A 22258-nucleotide genomic window follows, 5' to 3' on the forward strand; every position below is an offset into this window, starting at 1 on the left:
ACTATGTTCAGTGTTACTTTCTGTAAGGCACACAAAGACAAATAAAGGAGTTCTTTCACTCACAAAGTTTATAAAATAGTAGGGAAAATAAAATATGTACATGTACCTTGTCACATAATGCAGAATGTTATGCCACATTATAGAAGCCGTGAGAAGTGACATAAAAGTTCTAGAAGGAACAATCACCTCTAGTAGGGCCTGAAGATTTCCTGAAGGGAAGGATTTGAGCCAGGCATTGAGGTGGGATAGTGCTGGGGAGTTGGGGGTGGAGTCAGGAGACAGGGAGAATATTCTGAGAAGAGAGAATGACTTAAACCAAGGCAGTGGGAGAAGGAAGTTTTAGGGTCCATTTAGGAAAAAGAAGTCCAGTTTGCCCAGAGTAATTGATAAAGGAAACACATAACCAGAAAGACCCAACAGAGGCCAGGTCTTGTCAGGCCTTCAATAATCGGTTAAGCAATTTCGTTTAACAACACTTGTACTTGGGATAAGCCTCACTGGATAGGATAAGCTGAAAGCTTTGAGCATGGAACACAGTATAATCAGAGCTGTGCTTTTTAAATATAAATCCAGAAGCAGTTTGTGGGGTAGATGAAAGAAAGTAGAATGAAGGACCCAACTATAGCTGTGGCAAGAGAAAAGAAGAACGTGATGTACCACTCCTATATTTTGCAATGTTCACTTGGAAGAAGCAATAAGAGTAAATATTATTTTGTGAATCTCACATTTAGCCACATTTTCTGACTTAGTCATCAAGTGGAGAAATCTAGACATTTTTATTATTTCTTCATTGTAAAGATTTCTCAGTGCTTTTCCCCTCCTCACAAAACGGTGAAATTCAGACATGTAAGCATATAAAACCTGTCTTAAAGTACAAAATAAAAGAAAGGTATAGGCCGGGCATGGTGGCTCACACCTGTCATCCCAACACTTTGGGAGGCCAAGGTGGGCAGATTGCATGAACTCAGGAGTTTGAGACCAGCCTGGGCAATGTCACAAAACCACGTCTCTACGAAAAATTGAAAAATTACCTGGGCATGGTGGTGCATGCCTATAGTCCCAGCTACTTGGGGGGATGAGGTGGGAGGATCACTTTCTCCGGAGGATGAGGCTGCAGTGAGCCATGTTCACACCATGGCACTCCAGCCTGGGTGGCAAATAGAAACCCTGTCCCCCCCCCAAAAAAAAAGAAAAGAAAAGAAAAAAAGAAAGGTACAAAAGTAATGTAAGAAAAAGTAATCATTGTCCATGCATTTCAAAGAAATTCCCAATCACTTTTGGAAATGGAATTACAACACAATGCCTTATTTTTTGTAAGACGTTAGAAATATGCAACTAGCCAATTTTTTTCCAAATGAGTTTTGTGCTAAATGAATATTACATTTTCTGATTTGTAAATATAGATATCTGGATATGACCTTAACACATACTTGACATGACCAAAACATTAAAGACATTTATTTTAAAGTAGCTTTCTCTGGGTTTGTTGATTCTGAAATTGAGTGGCTGATACTCCTTTAAATGAATGACCTACTTACTGGATGAAAAATACAGTGAAAATCCAACAGAAATAATAATGGGATACTCAATAATGTCTGAGTTCATGATGATTAACTGGTAAATAATGTTGTATTATTGAAATGCCTTAAAGATACTTAATGCTTAGTGATTTTTCTTTAGATGTCTTACTAAGGATCTGCATTTGAAATAACAATAATCGATAGAGCCAAACATTCTAAAAGGATGTTTGAATTTCAGAAATTTCTTTCCTTTTACAAGAGGGATATATCCTAAAGATTTCTTCTAGAGATATAGTATTTTGATTTACCTGATTTCTTCTAGAGATATAGTATTTTGATTTACCTGATTTCTTCTAGAGATACAGTATTTTGATTTACCTGATTTCTTCTAGAGATACAGTATTTAGATTTACCTGTTTTAAGTTGGTTAAAAGAAATACCTATAATTGAAAATCAAAACACAAAATATTCAAAAGGAAAAGACTACTAGTTATGTACTGGCTGTCGACAGTTTGGGCTAAGTGAATGTTTCAGTTTCTGAGAGTATATTCAAAACCAGAAAACAGAAAGCAGATAATCCCAGAGTATTTTCTATATGAATGTGTGAAAGCTGGGCAATAGGTTACTGTCTAGTCCACTTCATGCTGCTGTGACAGCATATTACAGACTGGGTAATTTATAAAGAAAAGAAATTTATTCTCACAGTTCTGGAGACTGGGAAGTCCAAAATTAAAGTGCTGGCAGGTTAGGGACCTGTTTTTCTGCTTCCAAGATGGCACTTTGAATCCTCAGGAGAAGAGGAACAATGTGTCCTCACATGGCAGAAGAGCAAGAGAGAGAGAGCTCTCACCCCTGTAAGCCTTTTTAATAGTGGCATCAATTCATTCATGAGGACAGAGCCCTCATGACCGAAAAACTTCCCAAAAGGCCCCCCTCCCAACACTTTTGCACTGAGGATTAAATTTCAAACACATGAATTTTGTTGGACACATTCAAACCATAGCAGTTACTCTATAGGATTAATTGCTGGCATATTGGGTATAACAACATCATTTTGCTCCAAGAATCATATTTGTTAGACATGTATTCTATACAATAGATTGGTTGTAACCTCTAGTGACATTAGATACTCAGTTTTAAAATGGCTTCTCTCTTAGACTTGGAGTTCTCAGAGCAGTTAGATTTTAGTGCTGCTGCTCTGTCTGCTACACTTTTTTTTTTTTTTTTTTTTTTTTTTTGAGATGGAATCTCACTCTGTGGCCAGGCTGGAGTGCAGTGGAGCAATCTCTGCTCACTACAGCCTCCGCCTCCCAGGTTCAAGCAATTCTCCTGCCTCACCCTCCTGAGTAGCTGGGACTACAGGCACGTGTCACCACGCCCAGCTAATTGTTTTTGTATTTTTAGTTGATACAGGACTTCACCATGTTGGCCAGGATTGTCTCGATCTCTTGACCTCATGATCTGCCCACCTCGGCCTCCCAAAGTTCTGGGATTACAGGTGTGAGCCACCTTACCCGGCTCTGTCTGTTACACTTTGGCAACCCCCTTTTCAACACACTAATCATGGAATCCCGTTTTTTTTACCAGGCTTACCTAAGCAAGGACTGAAATTCGTTGTGTGACCAAATGATCACACATTACATTTGTATTGTCATCTCTTCTCTAAATAATAACTGAGGGATATTATTCAATTGTTTTGTTTTGTTTTGTTTTGTTTTGTTTTGACATGGAGTCTCACTCTGTCACCCAGGCTGGAGTACAGTGGCACAATCTCGGCTCACTGCAACCTCTGCCTCTCAGGTTCAAGCAATTCTCCTGCCTCAGCCTCCTGAGTAGCTGGGACTACAGGCATGTGCCACCACCATGGCCAGCTAATTTTTGTATTTGTAGTACAGACAGGGTTTCACCGTGTTGGCCAGGATAGTCTCGATCTCCTGACCTCGTGATCCACCCATCTCAGCCTCCCAAAGTGCTGGGATTACAGATGTGAGCCATCGCACACAGCCTCAATTGTGTTTTTTTAAACAAAACTGATTTATTAGGAATTAAACTAGCCGTAATACAGCCATAGGTCCAAGCTATAAAGCGTTTATGAAATAAAAATGAAGTAAACTACATACAGTCACTTTGACTACTAATTCAGCCCCATTCGGAATTGGATATAATTGTCTGCCCGGGATAACGCACTATGCTATTCAGTTCTACTCATGAATTCCAGTCAGATCTTGATTTCTTGTTCGCTTTGATCCTCTTATGATGTCAATGGTACTTATAGCCTGCCTCAGATATTAAATTTTCTCAATGCCAAGGTCTTCTCTGATAATGATTTTGGTTCACTTTCAGCAAATTGCTAAAAAATCACTATATATGACACCCTTTCCTGATCATTAAAAATACCTGAAGACCATATTTTTCCCACCTGCCCTCTACTGTGCCGTCTTTCTCTTGCTTCTCTCTTTTTATCTCTAATCTCTCAGATGACCCTTGGTATAGCTGCCGTTCTATCACAGAACACCCTTTGCCAACTCCCATTGCTCATCTGCTTTGCCATGTTAACATCCAAGTAAAAATTGTACATTTCCTACCTCCATTGTTTTGCAATTCATTTGCACTCACCTACTCTCAACACTGTATGTAGAAGGGAAATTCCATGATTTGTGAAGCAGGAGCTAACTTCCCAACTGAAAACCACCCTATCCAGAAGACTGTTGCCCTAGGACACAGAACAAACACTCTGAGGACCATAGGTGGCCCAGAGTCCTGCACCCAGCAGTTGGCAGGCTGGCCCCACCTTTTTGGGGAAGGCAAGAATAAGAAAGTGGTTTAAGCAGTAGGCTTCCTGGAATGTCCAGCCCCAGGCTACCACACTCAGGCCTCCAGGAGTCACCCTCATCTGGGTGGTGAAGGAAACAGCCCCTGTTTCTCTCCAGAACACAGTTTCCTCTCCATGGAGATACAGTTTGATTAGCAGATCAGGTGAGGCAACAACAATAAACAAACAAATGACTTATGCAGGTCTGTGGGAGACGTAACAGATCTTCTGTATCCCCAGAAAGTCTCAAGTCTATATGAATTTACCTATTGCAAAAATCCCTCTTTAGCCTTCTCTTTTGAATCCAACCAATTTGGCACCCAACCTTTGCAGTATACTTTCATGACCCTTGGAGAAGGGCCACAGTTCTGCCCATACTCAAACACAAATGAGGCTCTTGGAGACACCTCCTGGTGTCATGATCATATGGAGGCTGTTTTGGTTTCTAGGCTATCTTGTTGGGAGTCTGCACGGCCCTTCCATGGGGGTAATGATGATGCTAGTTGGTTTTCTTCCAAATGTGCAAATTACACGAGTAGCACAAAATGCTAGAAGAAATGAAAAAAATGGAAATTCACTGCTAGTGAAGGCCAACAGGGCATTTGAACAAATGACAAAGAGAGGTTTTACATCTTCCCCTCTCTCTGCCTCCTTCTTGAGTGCTATCAATGAGCAAAGTTACAGATTCTCTCTGAGTCCAAGCAGCTATTTTGCTATCCTGAAAGTAACCCTTTGATAGTGATTTTCCATCTGACCCTACAGAAATTAGATCAAATAATCAACTAGTGTTATTTATGATTGAAGGAAGGCTCTCTAAATGTAAGTAAAAATTGGTATGAACAGTGTTACTCTATTCATATAGGCATACCTTTTTTAGCAATTTATAGTAATTTTTAAGGTATTATTCAAAAGAACAGGGAGCTGTTAAATACATTAGTAGTGATAGCCATTGGAAATTATTTCCATTTCATTTCCTGACAACTTCATGAAAAGGTATAATTTATTCTGAAATGTATGTTCTGAGTGGAATGATTAATATTCTTCTTATTGTTAGAACATCTAGAACAAAATCTATTTGTCCTCTTTCAACTGTAAGAGTATAGGAGGGTTGGTAATTTCCTCTTGAAAACTAAAAGAAAAATAGTTCTTAGTTTAAGTGATACCAAAACCGCTGAAATTTCAATTGTAAAATTTCATTAAACAACCTTAATGAAGATCATTCTCATTAGCTGCATGTAAAATCACCTGCCTAAAATGTTCCCATATTCATAACGGAGAAAGGTATGACGTTAGAAGTTTGTTAGTTGCATGCTTCAAAAAATAGTAGCTAACAAGACATGGAACTGTGAACAGCTCATTGTCAAAATTCTAGTGGAAAACTGCTCTTCTGTGCCCTCATTAATGAGTATAATGGTGTCTGCTTATGGGTGTTTAATGATAGTATTTGATGATAGAAAATAACTTCAAAGAAGAAACGATAATGGCTTTGTGGTTGTATGGAAGCTACTTCAAACTTTCTGAGAGATTTACTCTTGGTTCTTTGTACCTTGTTTTCTTAAAGATCAAAGTATCTGTGTCTTCAGGAGGTGACTGCATTCGAACATACAAGCCGGAAATCAAGAAAGGAAGTTACAATAATATTGTTGTCAACGTAAAGACAGCTGTTGCTGATAACCTCCTCTTTTATCTTGGAAGTGCCAAATTTGTAAGTCTAATATTCAACTTTTCATTAGGCTGCTGTATGTGTATAGCTAGAGGTTAATCCGAAAATGTATAGAATCCAATAACATGGTCCCCAAATGGTCTAACTTAGGCTTTCAGATTTGAAAACCTCAACATCTTACCTTACAAAATTCTGAAGTGTCAAATTAAGTTAGAAGTCAAACGGAAGGAAGAAAACTAGTGTTTAGTCACATTTACTTTCATTTGTCAGTATATCATCATTTCTGTTAAATTATACTTTCAGATCCAGCGATTTAAGAATGCTAATGAGAATAAAGCTATTTTATTTACTTATTTATCTTATTTACTGTTTAATAAACTCTTCTGTTAATGAAATGAAAATAGCAAAGTGTGTACTATTTTTTTTACCAATGAGAACTCTTCTAACTTGTGTTGAATTTATGACCTGAACTGAAATAACACAGATTATATCTACAAAAGCCCACCCATAAAGTTCTGACTTCTTCCATTTGAACTATTTGACTTTGCATGCGTGGGGATCTTCCAAAATGAATATGACTTCTTAACAAATCATTCATGGCATAAGTCAATATTTGCCATTTGGGTAAGGAATTCTGGGTCAATTTGGGAAATAAAATCATAGCTGCCCCCTCAAAAATGTCAGTGTCCTTGGTGAAAATAATAATGGATTCCAAATTTAAATATTTGTTTTTATCTTTACCACAAGTATCAGAGTGAGAAAGGCTTTGGTCTCAAAATTAGACTTAATTAGAATTGGTAAAATTAACAAACATGCTTGAGCATTATGGACTTTTTTTTTTTTGCTTTAAGGATATAAAAATAAAATATTATTCTAATAATGTATAATAATAAATAATATTATTTGACAAGTATTATGAAGCTCCTAATTATTTCACATGTCTGCAAATGGCACTTATTGAAAAACACTCTGCTGGTCTCCTCTTTAAAGGTGCTTTATATCTGATATCTCTTGTTTTTTTATTTCTCTGAACTAGATTGACTTTCTGGCTATAGAAATGCGTAAAGGCAAAGTCAGCTTCCTCTGGGATGTTGGATCTGGAGTTGGACGTGTAGAGTACCCAGATTTGACTATTGATGACTCATATTGGTACCGTATTGTAGCATCAAGGTAACCAACTTAATAAAGATTAAGATAATTAAATGATAGAATTTTGAAGTAGTTTCCCAGTTTATAAGAAAACTCCTATTTCCATTTCAATAAGGTAACTGTGTATGCATGTAGACACATGTGTATGAATTTTATACATGTCTGGGAGTGGGTATGTTTGTCATACTTCTTAGGAACTGACAAACCTTCCAGGTATTGACCAGAGGAACAACTCCATCTCTGACCCCTTCATCTTGTATCTGGTAGGAATTTGGGGGTGTTGCTCTTTCAGTCTTCCTATTTCGCCTGAAGAAAGTACTGCCACTTATTCTTATGCAATACAAGCCAAAGCATAAGAGCACAATTATTGCCTGTCTTTGTTGTACACAGCTCCTCCTTTAGTCTACACAGCCACCATAGAAAAATGTAGTTTCAAAACACTGAAATTCTTATGTAACATACCAGATCCACCCTACTTAAAATGGGAAGTAACTGAGAACTGATTCAGTTATTCTATCTTTGGAGCTTTAATGCAATTATCAACATCTAGTACCATATAGATTACTTATAGAACTATCCCCATCTTCAGCACTTCCCTCCCATTTTCTCTTCTTATTTTCCCAATTCTCAACTCCCTGTTAAACCCAAAGCAGCTAACAGTTGAAAGGTATGGTTAAGGGCCTAGGGCTAGACATGAAGCTGATCAGAGATAGAGAAGACTTAAAGAACTGGTAACTGTTGACTCTGGGTGATACATAGAGTTTCATGCTGTTTGTAGATACTTAATTTTTTCCATAATAAAAAGTTTAAAAGAAAGAGCCATGTGCAATGGCATGTGCTGTAGTCCCAGCTACTTGGGAGGCTGAGGCAGGAGGATCACTTCAGCCCAGGAATTCAAGGCTGTGGTCCATGATGATCATGCCTGTGAATAACCACTGCAGTCCAGCCTGGGCAGCATAGCAAGACTTCATCTCTTAAAAAAAAAAGTTATAAACAAAATGAGAAGCAATATTTTTAGTTCTTTTTAAGCAAGTTCTTCAGCAAAAGTGTGTGTGCATGTGTGAGAAAGAGTGACAGAGTGCTTGCGTGTTTGGTGGTGTTGAGGGAATTAAGTACTTAACCGGGTTTAAGGACATTTATACTCATAAAGTACAGTTCTTCTTTCAGAAAAGATACATTCTGTTAAAGAAGGTGAACCTTATTTGATAAATTCATTCTTTTGTTGCCATGTATTTCACTTAACACTGCATCCTCAAAGAAAAAAAGATTACCAAAATGAGACAGCAGGGAGAGAAATATGACATCGAAGTTTTGTTATGACTGCTTGTCTCAAAAGAGAGACCAGATTTTCATATTTAACAGCTCATGGAAATCAATCACTTAGAAAAGAAAATGAAATAAAATGATAATAGCTTTCAAAATTCTGTTAATTGAATTTAAAAGTGAACTTCTATGCAATTTGTACACTGAAATCTGAAGGGTGGATATTGTACTATATACATTAAGATGCTGTGCCAAACAATAAAAGATATACCATTCTAGGAAGACTACGTCGACAAACTGGGATCCAAGATATTATAAAGAATTTTAGAAGAAATCATGCAGCTTATGATATGGAAGGGTAGCTCATTTGGGGTCCACTTGCTGAATTAAATTAGACAAAATGCTGAACAAAGTAATATAAACTTGCATAAATGGTATGTGTTGGTAAATAGTAAATTATTATGTAAGCCATAGGAAAAAGGCTTTCCACTTAACCAATAGCAATTCCATCAGTTAACTGCTGCTGTGTCATTTCATGTCAGTGAACACACACAGAATCAGGATATGGTGCTCACTGGTTCTGGTTGAAACTGACGTAAATGTTGAGCCAAGATCAGACTCTGATTATTGATTTGAGATCTAATGAATTTGGAATGTCAGAAACTAAACAGCCAGTTTTCTCTTAAAGTCTTAAAAATAAGTCTCTGCATTTTATATCTTTTAAATCTGGAATTACCAGAAATGTGATGCATATTTCATTTTCTGTATGTTCCTCCCCTTCACTTCAACACATACCCTTGAAGAACTGGGAGAAATGGAACTATTTCTGTGAGAGCCCTGGATGGACCCAAAGCCAGCATTGTGCCCAGCACATATCATTCGACGTCTCCTCCAGGGTACACTATTCTAGATGTGGATGCAAATGCAATGCTGTTTGTTGGTGGCCTGACTGGGAAATTAAAGGTAATGTGTTCATCCTCCTCCTGTTCTATTTCATCTTTGTTGACATCTCCTGACATAATTACTTCAGGAGAAGGTATGATAAAGCTCTGTAAAACTTGATCACGTTTTACTTAACTTGAATTTATGAAAACATGAATTTATTTTGAGTACGAACTTTCTTCTTTGAAGATTCAACCTGGAAACACAATATTTTTAAGCCTATGTGTATTTATTTAAACAGCTGTTGTTTTGTCTTTATCTGTGGCATCAGTTTTTTGTATATTCTTGTTTTAGTTGCCTCAAGAGCAAAGTGTTTTTTAAGTATACCTCATCTTCTGAATCGATTTATGATTTATAGATATGAAGTGCTATAAAGTTCATACTCACGTCTAATTAAAAGATTTATAAATACTTTGGGAAATATCACAGGAGCTATAAGCTTTCAAAACATGATCTGGTTTTTAAAGTTTTCCAGTTGCTTTTATTCTTATAGGGTGATGCACTTAATATTCATAATTGCTTCATGACAGTCCTTGCGCATTACAAATTGCAGAATGCCTGCCTTTTAAAGAAGCTTGTGTTGATTAAATGGAATTAGGTGTTGGGAAACCACTATGGGTGAGATGCAGGAGCACGACCAAATATAATGGATAATCCTGGGCTTGTCAGAATCACCCTGAGATGAGATTAGTCAGAAAATGTGAAAAGCCAGGGTGACCCCAAATTTATGAGGACTCAACCTTCATATAGAATGAGGTTATTTTATTTGCTTTGAGTACGAGATGTGACTCTAAAGTATGAGAATTTATTCCAAAACCACAAGCCGAAGTTATCCTCATTTCTTAGAACTTCATATAAATGTATATGGTACATAGTAATATATAGTCATATTATCAACTTTCTCTCCTTCACAGGTAGATAAATATAGGGATAGCACACAGTAGTACAAAAGCCATGAATTTTGAAATCAAATCCAGGTTGGATTTCCTCCTCTTCCACTTACTAAAATATGACCTTAGACAAGTCACTTAACCCTTTGGGCTTTGGTTATCTCAACTAGAAAAGAATGATAAAAATATCTACTTTGCTTGCATATTGTAGGACACAATAATACATTTTTAATATTCTTATAACTCTTCCTATATGCTAAGTAATGTTCTCAGTAATTTACATGAATTAATTGTTTAATTTTTACAACAACCCCAAAATGTATGTCTTAGTCCATTAAGGCTGCTATGAGAAAAATACCATGAAACTGGGTAGTTTATAAATAAACAAACATTTATTTCTCACAATTCTTGAATCTAAGAAGTCTGAGATCAGGGTACTGGCAGATTTGGTGTTTAGTGAGGGCCAGTTTTTCATAGAAGGAGTCTTCTTGCTGTTCTCACATAGTAAAAAGAGTGAACAAGCTCCTTTGGACCTATTTTATAAGGGCACTAATTCTATTCATGAAGGCCTTGCCCCTCACCATCTAAAACACACCTTTCAAATGCCCTGCCTCCTAATACCATCACTTTGGTGGGTAGGATTTTAACATACGAATTTTGGGAGGGACACAAACATTCACACTATAGCAAGGTAGACACTAATATTCTCCTCATCCTATAGTTAAGGAATCTGGAGAAGAGAGACATTAAATGTCTTGACCATGGTCACACAGTAATTAGCAGAGCTGGAATTTGAACATAGGTTAATAGGCACAGTGGTCTTCACTCTCAACATCTTGCTTCACTTCCACAATGAATAGTGAGACTGTGTATAAAATATATGGCAAATAGCTGAGATGTGGTAGTCACACCTTAAATTGTACCTTAATTATTATTATGCAAATGTAATTGGCACAAAAGCAGGATTCTGTCAGTCTCAGAAAAAGAAAGAAAACATGAACAAATGAAATCTATAGAAATCCTTAAGAAATCATTTTGGCCAAGAATTTCAAGGCTCCTGCCACACCAGAATATGAACCAAAAGCTGAAAACAACTAAATGAACTTGCTGATGAGAATTCAAATGAGCAGGAAAATCTCTCAAATATAGCTTTTCAGGATGCGAGAAGAAGCAAAAAGCAAGCAGAATTCACAAGTAGGATAATCGATCTCTAGAAAATTAAGAGGTTCAGACTGATGACAGAGCATTGCAAGGACGACTCCAATGTGCAAGTCAGGGGCTCCGATCAACAATCGTTCTATGCGGCTGTGCAACACGTGGTCACAGCAGTGGGAAATGTGCATTTTGATGGGTTTAACCTAAAACCATAGCAGTAGGCTATGCCATTGAGCCTAGGTGTGTAGTAGGCTATACCATCTAGATTTGTGCAAGTACTGTACAGTCTATGCTTTTAATTATTCAGTAACTGATTTTACTATTTAAAATTTTAACTATTCAGTAACTGTTTTCTTATGTGTGTTCTAAAAACCAAATGAGTCAATGCACTGTTTTTCCCAGATAATCTGAGTATATATGAGTTCACTTTGGCACAGAGTTTTTAAAGTTATAGACACCAGAATATAGTACAGTCATGTGTCACTCAATGACAGGAATGCATTCTGAGAAAGATGGAATTAGACAATTTCCTCAATGTGCAAACATCATAGAGTGTACAGTACTTGCACAAATCTAGATGGTACAGCCTACTACACACCTAGGCTCTATGGTATAGCCTACTGCTCCAAGGCTACAGCCTGTACAGCATGTTCCTCCACTGAATGCTGTAGGCAATTGTAACTCAATGGTATTTGTGTATCTAAACATAAACAAGGTACAGTAAAAATACAGTATTATAATTTTATGGAAGCACCATCATATATGTGATCTGTCATTTACCAAAACATTTGTAATATGTCAATGCCAAAACAGTTGTTTAAATTTACAACAAACTTCTCTAAGAGGGACCAGGTCATTCTCTTTCTTCATGATTGTGTATCAAGCCTAAGACCTTTCCTGTGAAAATGACAGCAGGATTGAATTTGATCAGATTATTTATCGATTCTCTCTTTGACTCCAGGCCCTGCGCTGTGTATACAAGCAAACGACACCAGCATGGTCTCATTTCCTACAAAGTTGCTTACTTTTTCTTTATTCCCTTGAACTCGAAATCTTCTTGGCTGTGAACAGAAATTTAAAAATTTTGAGCAGCACTACCGTAGAGTGATTTATACAAGTGCTTTTAAAAAATCTCTTCTATGTCATCAGCATGTCCCCTTTCTTCTGATCTCAGGGGAAAAAGCTTTGTGTATGCATGGCCCAAATTTTCCCAAAGAAAATTATGTAGGAGCACTAGCATTTATTGAACACCTTCTGTATGTCAGGCACTGAGATTGGTGCCATAAATAAATTATCTAACTTTATTCTCACAAAAATTCCACGTTACAGACAAAAGAATAGAATTGTGGAGAAGGTCAGCAGCTCACCTAAAGTAAGAAGCTAGGAAGTGTTTATTTACTGATGATGAAAACTGGTATAGCAAAAAGTAATCAGCATTCGTGGATTAAATAGTTGAGCTTTTCCCCTGTTGACTCATCCTAGAGTAGCTCTAAGGATGTAGATATAATATGATGAAAAGATGAATATGTACATATGCCAAAATATCAGAAAGAATGGATAATGATAACTTTAGCTTCTGCTGATAATAGCTGTCATGGATAAACCAAGATTATTTGTGAAATTCCAAATTCTAGCAAATACGGTATTTCTTTCTGCAGAAGGCTGATGCTGTACGTGTGATTACATTCACCGGCTGCATGGGAGAAACATACTTTGATAACAAACCTATAGGTTTGTGGAATTTCCGAGAAAAAGAAGGTGACTGCAAAGGATGCACTGTCAGGTTAGTTGAGATGAGAACTCTCCCAGGGTCTGTCCTGTGCATAATAAAAGCTTCGATTTTATTGCATAATATTCTATTATCATGTGGATGATGTGGAGCAGGTTTGAAATGATTATGCTCAGAGGTGGAATTACCACAAAACTAATGAATCTTCAAGTCCCTGCCTGCATTTGCGCAGGCATTTTTCAAGGCCCTGGGAGGTACACTAGCAGTACGTTTGCATAGTCATATGTTTTTATAAAATTTGCAAAGTTAAGAGATTTTGACTATAATCAGTTAAGTTTCCAGTCCAGTGTTCCTTCATGTCAAGGGGGTTTTTTGTGTCTGTGAGTACCTCATTGTTATAATTTTTTTTCCTAAAGAGAGCCTTCCCCAAACTGATTAAGTTTCAGGTCTTGCTGAGCATGAATTCACTCTATTTATGTTTATAACAAAATTAGAACCCCAGCCCAGGTTTTATCTCTTACAGGATTTTTTTTTAATTGAAACATAGGATCCTACAAGTGCTTCAACTGGAAACCTATGGGATTTAATGATTCTGCTTCAAGAGAGAAGGAGAACAAGGGGCTGAGATAGTCCAGGAGGAAAGTTCCTAATACATGACCTCAATTCTAAGATAGAGGGTAGAATGAATAGGAATTTGAAAATATTTAGCATCCTATCATACTAAGCATGTGTAGAGAATAAACATTTTTATATAAAAATGAATAGAGGATATAAAATATTTAGCTACAAGTAGAGGATTTCTCAGCATAAATATCTTAGAGCCCACTGATCACCCAAGCCTAAAGCAATTTTATTAAATTTTATTTAAAAACTATAAAACATACTTTAAATACCTGCAAACTTAACATGTCATAACAGCAACTCAAAAACCATGAAGTGCTAAGGAGTTTGTGTTATTTTCCATTTAAAGGATATACATACGTTTCTAGGACCCAAATCCTAGCAGAGTACACTTCACATTTCTTTCTCTACCTCTCTAGAGTTTCATAGAAGAAAGTAGCCCCAAAATATTATCCCTCTAAAAGTCTTAACTTCCAACTCTTTGTTTCTTTTTGACATCATGGACTTGTCAACATGAAATTGAGGATAATTTGAAAGCCTGACCCATTCATTGTTTAAAATGGTTTTGTCAATAATCTTCAACAAAATCTAACATGGAAGGTTGTCTGTAAAATTCTTTCAATACATAAAAGACAATGAAGCCCACATTAATATTCTGCTACTCACAAACAAACACCAACTTTTCCCTAAGCATTTCTTTGGTAGACTTCTAAGTAGGATTTTCAAAAGCCTATTATCAACAGAACATCTAAGGCATTTAAATATCCATTCAGCAATGCATGTCATGTGAAACTGTAACATCGCTAATTATCAATTCTGCAAAGATTTTGCGCTTCAACATATAAAGTATTATGCTAATTTATAAGAGTATTCCTGTATATACATAGGGTGTTTTGTAGGTTGCAGAGATTCACGTTTACAACTTCCTGATACTAGAATGAATACAGCCTAGTCCTGGCCATGAAGAGACATCACCAGGAAGGGAAGAAAAAACAAATACTAAAATAGTTCAAATATCAGGCATAATAAAAATCCCTTTAAAAAGGCACATTCGGAGTATACTACAATTACCCACATCAGATTAAGGGCATCATGATCTGCTTCACAGAGGAGGTGACATTTGAAATGGGTCTTGACCTGAGGTAAGAGTCCGAAAAGAGGAGATAGCAGATGAAATGTGAAGAACATTCTAATTCCTGAAACCAGTAAGAGCAAAGGGAGGAAGAGTGGGAAGCCAGAGTGTTTTTAGAAAAGAACAAGTGTGAATTCACTCATACAAGATTGGCAAATGGGAGAATGATTCGGGTAAGATGCAGTGGCCACATAGGTTCATACACAGTTCTTCCCAGCATAATCATGTTTTTTTTTTTCTACCCCGTAATGGTAGCTGAATCCAAAGTAAACCAACATAGCTGAAGACACCAACCTCAAAGTACTGTGCCACAACACAGCCTGTACACAGTGCCCATTCACCCATATGCCTGCCTTCAGCTTGATTTAGCCAAGCACTCTATCTCGGAAATGTTCGTGGCCCACGTCTTTTCCGTCTTTGTGCATTTTTGCCCCATCACTAACACTTGGCAGTGTCAACCCTTTCTTATACCCCTTGTCATCAAACTATCTTCACATTTTCCTTTTAAGGTGAAGTGATATGTATACTGAAATAATCCTGTATTTTTTAATGTTTTAGTGTATCTTTTTGAGCTGTGCTAATACTTTGATCAGGATTGTTATTGTTTTGTGAGTTCTCTAATTACACAGTTGTGTAAGTTTTTAGCAGTCGGCCCCAAGCCTATTTTCCCATAAGCCCTGTTATTTGTAAGAATAATTTTTATAGAACTCCTGGTGTATGTTTGTTTGTTTATTTGTTGTTTTCAGGAAAACACTTATCAAATTTGAACATAAAGAGCAATCATTCCTACTAAAGAGCAGGAGTGATTTTATGGAGAAGATGTAAAAATGAGGCTAAAAGAGGTAGACTAAGAACATGTCATAAAGACCTTAGAATGTCAGTTTTAGAAATTTGCATTTATTCAATAGTCAGTAGAAGAGATAAAATTGTTGTTATGCTTTAGAAAGAGTAATCTGTCAAAGATATTTTTAAAAGTGTATCTTATTTTTCTCATGCTTCTAAAATTCACATTAAGATTAAAGTAAGGGGAAAAAAAGCTGCTACAAGTAAAATGTAGTTAGCTGAGCATTGAAATGATGATATTTTAATAGACTAAGCCCCAATATTCACCTAGAACATAGCTGCTCAAAAATAGCATAATTAATCTATACTAACTTTACCAGACATCAAGGTTCAAAAGAGAAACAAAAGGCAAGTTAAGAAGCCTAGCATTTATTAATTATGAAAGAGTAGGGGCTTTTTTAGTAAATGTATTCAGAATGAATAGGATAACTCTATTCTATTCTATGTCGAAATATTATAGAGTATACCTGGAAGGACTCCTATTTTTTCTCATCCCATAGTCACCAATTCAAAGCCAGACTTACCTTGTTTCTCCTAGTGTTTGCTAATGAATTAAATGAACTGGGGGGATCTACAGCTCTGTGTTTAGCCACTCCCAACCCACAACTCTTTCCCGCAGATATCTTCACAATCACAATAACATCAGACAGATAGGTAGGTAGACAGAGAGATACATAAAAATAGTCTCATGTTTGGGAAAAATATTTTAAATGTATTCACAAGACTTATCTTAGATATTCATTAATTATGCATCCAATATTAATTAAACATATATTCTCTGTGAGGCAATTTGCTATACTAAAATCTTTTTCATGCTACAAACATCAACTGGATTCTAGGATCCAAGTACTGTACTGTATGTACTAGATGTTTTGAGTTTGTGCCTGACATAGGACCTAGCCCATAATCTCTTAGATGGTCTCATGAAATTTACATTCTAGTGAAGGAGACAGAAAAAAAACATACAAATAAATACAGGCCTCCTTAATTGTCTGAATCTAATTTGTTCCAGAAAAATTTGTTGGAAGGCAAATATTCAGAGTAGGATCCTATATATAAGAAATGTAATAATGTATTCTCAGCCCATCCAGAAACCCCGCCCCTTTGCCCAAATACCACTAAGTCACCCTTAAGCATCAATATAACTATCTACTACCAAGTACTTCTACAAAACATAAGGCACTTAAAAAAACTAATGACTTAGTTATTGCACACCTCATGAAAGGTGAGAGATGGTTTTTACTTATTCTAGCATGGTGGCAGTAGAGATGGAGATAAGTGGAAGGAACGAAGATGTATTTAGGGTATTTCCTGCCCTACAACAGCCTATAGTCTCATTGCTATTCAGTGATGCATTGAATAATGACAGACCAAATAGATATGATCTGATTCATGTGAAATGTCTCTCTTCTCAGTCCTCAGGTGGAAGATAGTGAGGGGACTATTCAATTTGATGGAGAAGGTTATGCATTGGTCAGCCGCCCCATTCGCTGGTACCCCAACATCTCCACCGTCATGTTCAAGTTCAGAACATTTTCTTCGAGTGCTCTTCTGATGTATCTTGCCACACGAGACCTGGTAAAGATCATATGCATAGCAGAGTTTCCGTGACTAAAATGTGTTTGCTTCTTTTATCAGTTATTGGTAAAATTATCAGTTATTTTCTAAAAAGCTTGGGATGGTTGTCTGGCAGCCAAGAATGGGTGATACAGATAGTGCTTATATATTTTAAATAATAACTTTAATCACAGATACAATTTAATTACTATTTATTTTCAGTACAACTCCCCACATAATCCTTTAAGCAATACATCCGGTAATAATTTTTCCCAGCATGGAGCCATACAGCAGCAAAATGCTTCCTTAATCTTCTTTCAGAGACCTAAGTTGAAAAGGTGATTCTAAATATTCTTTGGCCTCATTTTTTTCTGGTCAGTATTTCTTAATGAATTCTTTCAGGGAACATACCTTTTGGTTCACTTAATATGTTTTCAAATGAACTCACATTTTACTACTGTAATAAAAGAGTATGTCTTAGAAATTTGGTTGTGACCGTGTGCATCATAATATCACAGCCACAAAAATTCAGAAAATAGTAACACCAATTCTATTTTCAAAATGGATTTCTGCAACAGAGTGACATATTCAGCAATTTAGCCACAAGACCCTAATATAAACCACACAAGAAAAGCGAACACTCATATATATCTCTGTGTATCTAATCACTGGTATATGTTTACTCTATTAATAGAGAGATTTCATGAGTGTGGAGCTCACTGATGGGCACATAAAAGTCAGTTATGATCTGGGCTCAGGAATGGCTTCCGTTGTCAGCAATCAAAACCATAATGATGGGAAATGGAAATCATTCACTCTGTCAAGAATTCAAAAACAAGGTGAGTTTTTACCGTAATAATGCAATATGGGCCTTAATCATCAAATCCAAAGTGCACATGTACCTGATAAAGAGGAAGACTCCGTCTGTAATTTTAGCTACTCACAAGTTCAGTGAAAAATTTATACAGTCATTTTTTTGGCTTAGATTATAGGTGATTTGGGTTAGACATGACTGATTGAAGAGCCAAATGCTTCTCTATCATTTTCTTTTGAAACTGAGAGCTTAATTTGGAAGCATAAAACTGTCTTACAACTTGCAAAATTATATCCTGTAATATGTTTGAAAAATGTTGGGTGCTTTTCTTTTCTCCCTATTTTGTCAAGATGTTTCCTTTAATGTGGCCCACAGTGGAATCTGTAGGGGTGGTAGGGCATAGTTATCAGTTATTTGCTCATTTAAATTGCCAGACATTTGTATGCCTGCAAGTAAATAATTGATCAATAGTAACATGACATGTTTATGATTCGGGGACATTTTAAAACACTTTCACAAAGATTGTTTTATCTGATCACATAAGCAGGTATTTTGTTCCAGTGTTAGAGAAAGTAAAATATACACTCAAACTTTTATGTGGTCACAGACATATATATAAAAGATCTCACAACCAAGACAGAAATCCAAGTCTATTAGTTCCGAGTGTAGTGCTATTGCTTTTTAAGTATATAATTGCACAATTCTGTGTAGTATGGCATTCTCAATATCTGCAAATGAGACTTTGTTACTTCTGCTAATATAAATAGACTTAATTAATGTTGCCAGTGCCAATGTGACATTTCATGAAAATTTAAATTTAAATTTGTACCGTCTTTCATTTCTGCATTTAATACATATCTGCCAAGCACCTTCTAAGTACCACGTAAGAACTAAATGAAGTTCTAAGTTCTTGCCTTCAAGGAACTTGCATCAAATTGAGGAGATAGACAAGTATCAATGGTTAGAGGGTAGAGAGCTAATTGCTGTGATAGAGATGTATGTAGCCAGCGAGCAATCTCAGAAGAGAGACACTTGAGTCAAACAGAAGGGTCAGTTTCCACTGGAGTGCCCCTGAGGCACAGGCTGGATGAGGAGTTAGCTGGATGAAAAGCATGTATGGACATTTCAGAGTAGTGAAAGTTGTGTAAAAGCCTGGAGTCATCAGAGAGCATAACACATCCTTTTCCAGCTGCATTTCCAACATGAAACTCTAGAGAAACCTCTCATATGGGACAAAAACTGGCTTTGCAATTCTTTATTTTGGAGTGCTGCTGCATACATTGTTCCTGTGTAAGAGAGGCCCAATGCACATTTGCGTGTCAGAAGCTCTGTGTAGTTAGTTGTTCAGTAAGAAGAATGTTTAGCTGTTTAACCCAACATTTCCCAAATTTCTTTAATCAGAGAAATCCTTCCATTCCGCTGAACACACTTTGGGGAATGCTTTAGTAACTACAAGTGAATCCATAGCCTACATGAATGAATGTTGGCAGGAAATTATCAGTAGGGGCCAAGAGATAACAAAACCAGTGCATAAGGGGACATATGAGCTAAGTGAGTGAGTTTCAACTTTATCCTGAAAGCCATAGGGATACCGAGAACTCTAAGAGTTTTAAGAAAGGGTGTGATATCATAAGACTTGTGCTTTAGTAAAGTTTCTTTAGCAGCAGTTTGGAGACGTGTAACAATTTAGGATGCTACGGAGTCTGGTGAGCCTAGTGTCTCCCCACCAACTTCTCTTCTATAGTAGTAGAATAACAGATTTGAAGAAAGAAGGAGAAGATGGATATGCATTATAAAAGAAAAAAAGACAACCTAAATGTCCATCAACAGATGACTGAGAAAAGAAAATGTGGTATATATACACCACGGAATACTATGCAGCCATAAAAAAGAAGGAAATCATGTCTTTTGCAGCAACAGGAATGGAGCTGGAGGTCATTATCCTAGGTGACATAACCCAGAAGTAGAAAATCCAATACCACATGTTCTCACTTACAAGGCGAGAAGCTAAACAATGGATACACGAAGACATGAAGATGGAAACAATAGACACTGGGGACTCCAAAAAGGAGGAGGGAAGAAAAGGGGTGAAGGTTTAAAAATCGCCTATTGGGTGCAGTGCTCACTGTGTGGGTGATGGGTCCACTAGAAGCCCAAACTTCACTCTTATGCAATATATCCATGAAACAAACCTTCATATGCACCACGTGAATCTAAAATTTTAAAATAATAAAAATAAAGACATTCAGAACACTAAGCTGAATTGGCTAATGCTATAAACTCTAAAGATAATAATATGCTTGGTAGATGTATAGTGTAACAAACAGGGATAAAATGATTCAACAACTTAGGAGAACAATTTTTATAAATGGTCACCTTGGAAACGCTAATTTCCATAATTAGTCTGCTATCTCAACTTTTATTCTATCATTAAAACAAATAAAAGATCTGTGCTCTGAATCAATGTTAGTCAAAGGTCAAGTTACAGAATCATATAAATTTGAAAGTAGTTAAAAATATGTTTTAGGTTTACTGTAACTACAACATTCCATCAATTCAGAAAGTTCTTCCCCCAGTAGGTCTAATTTTTCCAGATGTTACTAGAGCTACTAACTGTTACTGTTACTGTTACTACTCTGTAGTCCAGAAATCAGAAAGAATTTTCCTTTATCTCAGACTACTCAGTATCTTCTGTTACATTTCTGGTTTCTAGTTCAATCCCTTTGACACGGTTGGCTGATACTTTCTCATTTATAAGTCTTCTCATTGGCTTTCAAATTGACTCTAGACTCACATTGCTTTTTGCCTTTCTGAATACTCCTGTCAAATGCACCAAGCAGTCATTCTCACTTTTATTTTGGGTATTAATGACATGAACCATTCTCTTTACTTCTCTAATGTATCTCTATGTTATCACCATTAAAAAGAAATTAAGCCCTATGAGGTTTAGTTGTTCAGAATTTTGATTCTTAAATTAGACTGGGAACTTCTACCTTCTGCCCATGGTTGTTACCCATTCTCTATTATCTCTGGTGTCTCACCACAAATTTCTCAAATTAAACAGGTGAAATTTTTTATTATAATAAAACTATAGCTGTTCTGTTTTTCCACATGTATTCTCATATATCCAATATATTTTCTCTGATACTTTTAAAGTATTTTATTACTATAGCAGGTCAGTTAATATGTATTAATTTTTCCTTATAAAAAGAAAAGCATTGAAGCCACAATGGAAAAAGCAAATGTTATAAACAAATAATTCACAAAAGAAAAATGCAAACTTCTTACATAAAGTTGAAAAATGCAATCTCAATAGATTACAAGCATATGGTCATTGACCTGCAGTAGCAATATCCAAAGATCACACTTAAAGCAGTAAAATCTAAATTTAGAAGGAAAAGAAGAAAGGCTTGGCAAAATAACCTTACTACCTGCTTTGATAAGGTTAGCTCTTACAGGACACGTTTATTAAATACCAACTATGCGTCAGATGCTGTGCTGGATCAGTGAAGATGCATACGGTTCCTACCCTTGAGTAACTTACCTGCTGCACAAGTAGCAAATTATTGTATCTGTTTAGGGTACGGTAAACACCAAGGGAGATATATGGAGGGAGAGAAATAAGGCACTAACTGAGCCCTAAGTCCTTTTATGTTTGGGGGGATAGGAGGGGTGGAAGCAGTGGCCAGGTGATCCAGGCCAAAAAGCATCATATGAAAAGATAAAGATGTATGAAAACATGGATTATTTGGGCAGATGTTGTAATCAGTTTGAATTACTGGAGTTTAAATTTCAAAAGAGTGATAGAAGATGACGCTGGGCATGTTGGCAAGGGCCAGAGCACAGGAAGCTGTTTAAACTATGTTGAGGAGTTTGCAGTTCATCTTGATGAACTTGATTTTAAGTAGAGATGTGACAGGGTAATTTCAATTTAAGTATATTAGTCGAGGTGTCAGTGTGGAAGATATATTGTCAGAAGACCAAACTGAAGACAAAGTGAACAATTGGGTTCAATAATAGTCTAGGCAGGAGGTAAATTATGCTTGAAGTAAGAGATGCAGTGGGAATTGACATCAAAGAAATGCAGAATAAATCCACCATGTGATATGGCTACACAGCTATTAGAATGACTAAAATTAAAAAGACTGACCATACTCAGTGCTGGCAG

At 36.5% G+C, this 22258-nt stretch overlaps 1 protein-coding gene across 1 annotated transcript in view; it reads left to right on the top strand.

Moving 5' to 3' along the window:
* LAMA2 (laminin subunit alpha 2) overlaps positions 1–22258 on the top strand; it is a 656337-nt gene that overhangs the window by 586227 nt on the left and 47852 nt on the right. Inside the window, exons 39-44 of the mRNA XM_058435730.1 lie at positions 5894–6037; positions 7032–7165; positions 9211–9370; positions 13053–13177; positions 17135–17297; positions 17971–18115. Coding sequence (XP_058291713.1) covers positions 5894–6037; positions 7032–7165; positions 9211–9370; positions 13053–13177; positions 17135–17297; positions 17971–18115 — 871 coding nt within the window. The remainder of the gene's footprint in view (positions 1–5893; positions 6038–7031; positions 7166–9210; positions 9371–13052; positions 13178–17134; positions 17298–17970; positions 18116–22258) is intronic.

Source organism: Hylobates moloch, unplaced genomic scaffold, assembly GCF_009828535.3.
Source record: "Hylobates moloch isolate HMO894 unplaced genomic scaffold, HMol_V3 SCAFFOLD_2, whole genome shotgun sequence".
NCBI lineage: Eukaryota > Metazoa > Chordata > Mammalia > Primates > Hylobatidae > Hylobates > Hylobates moloch.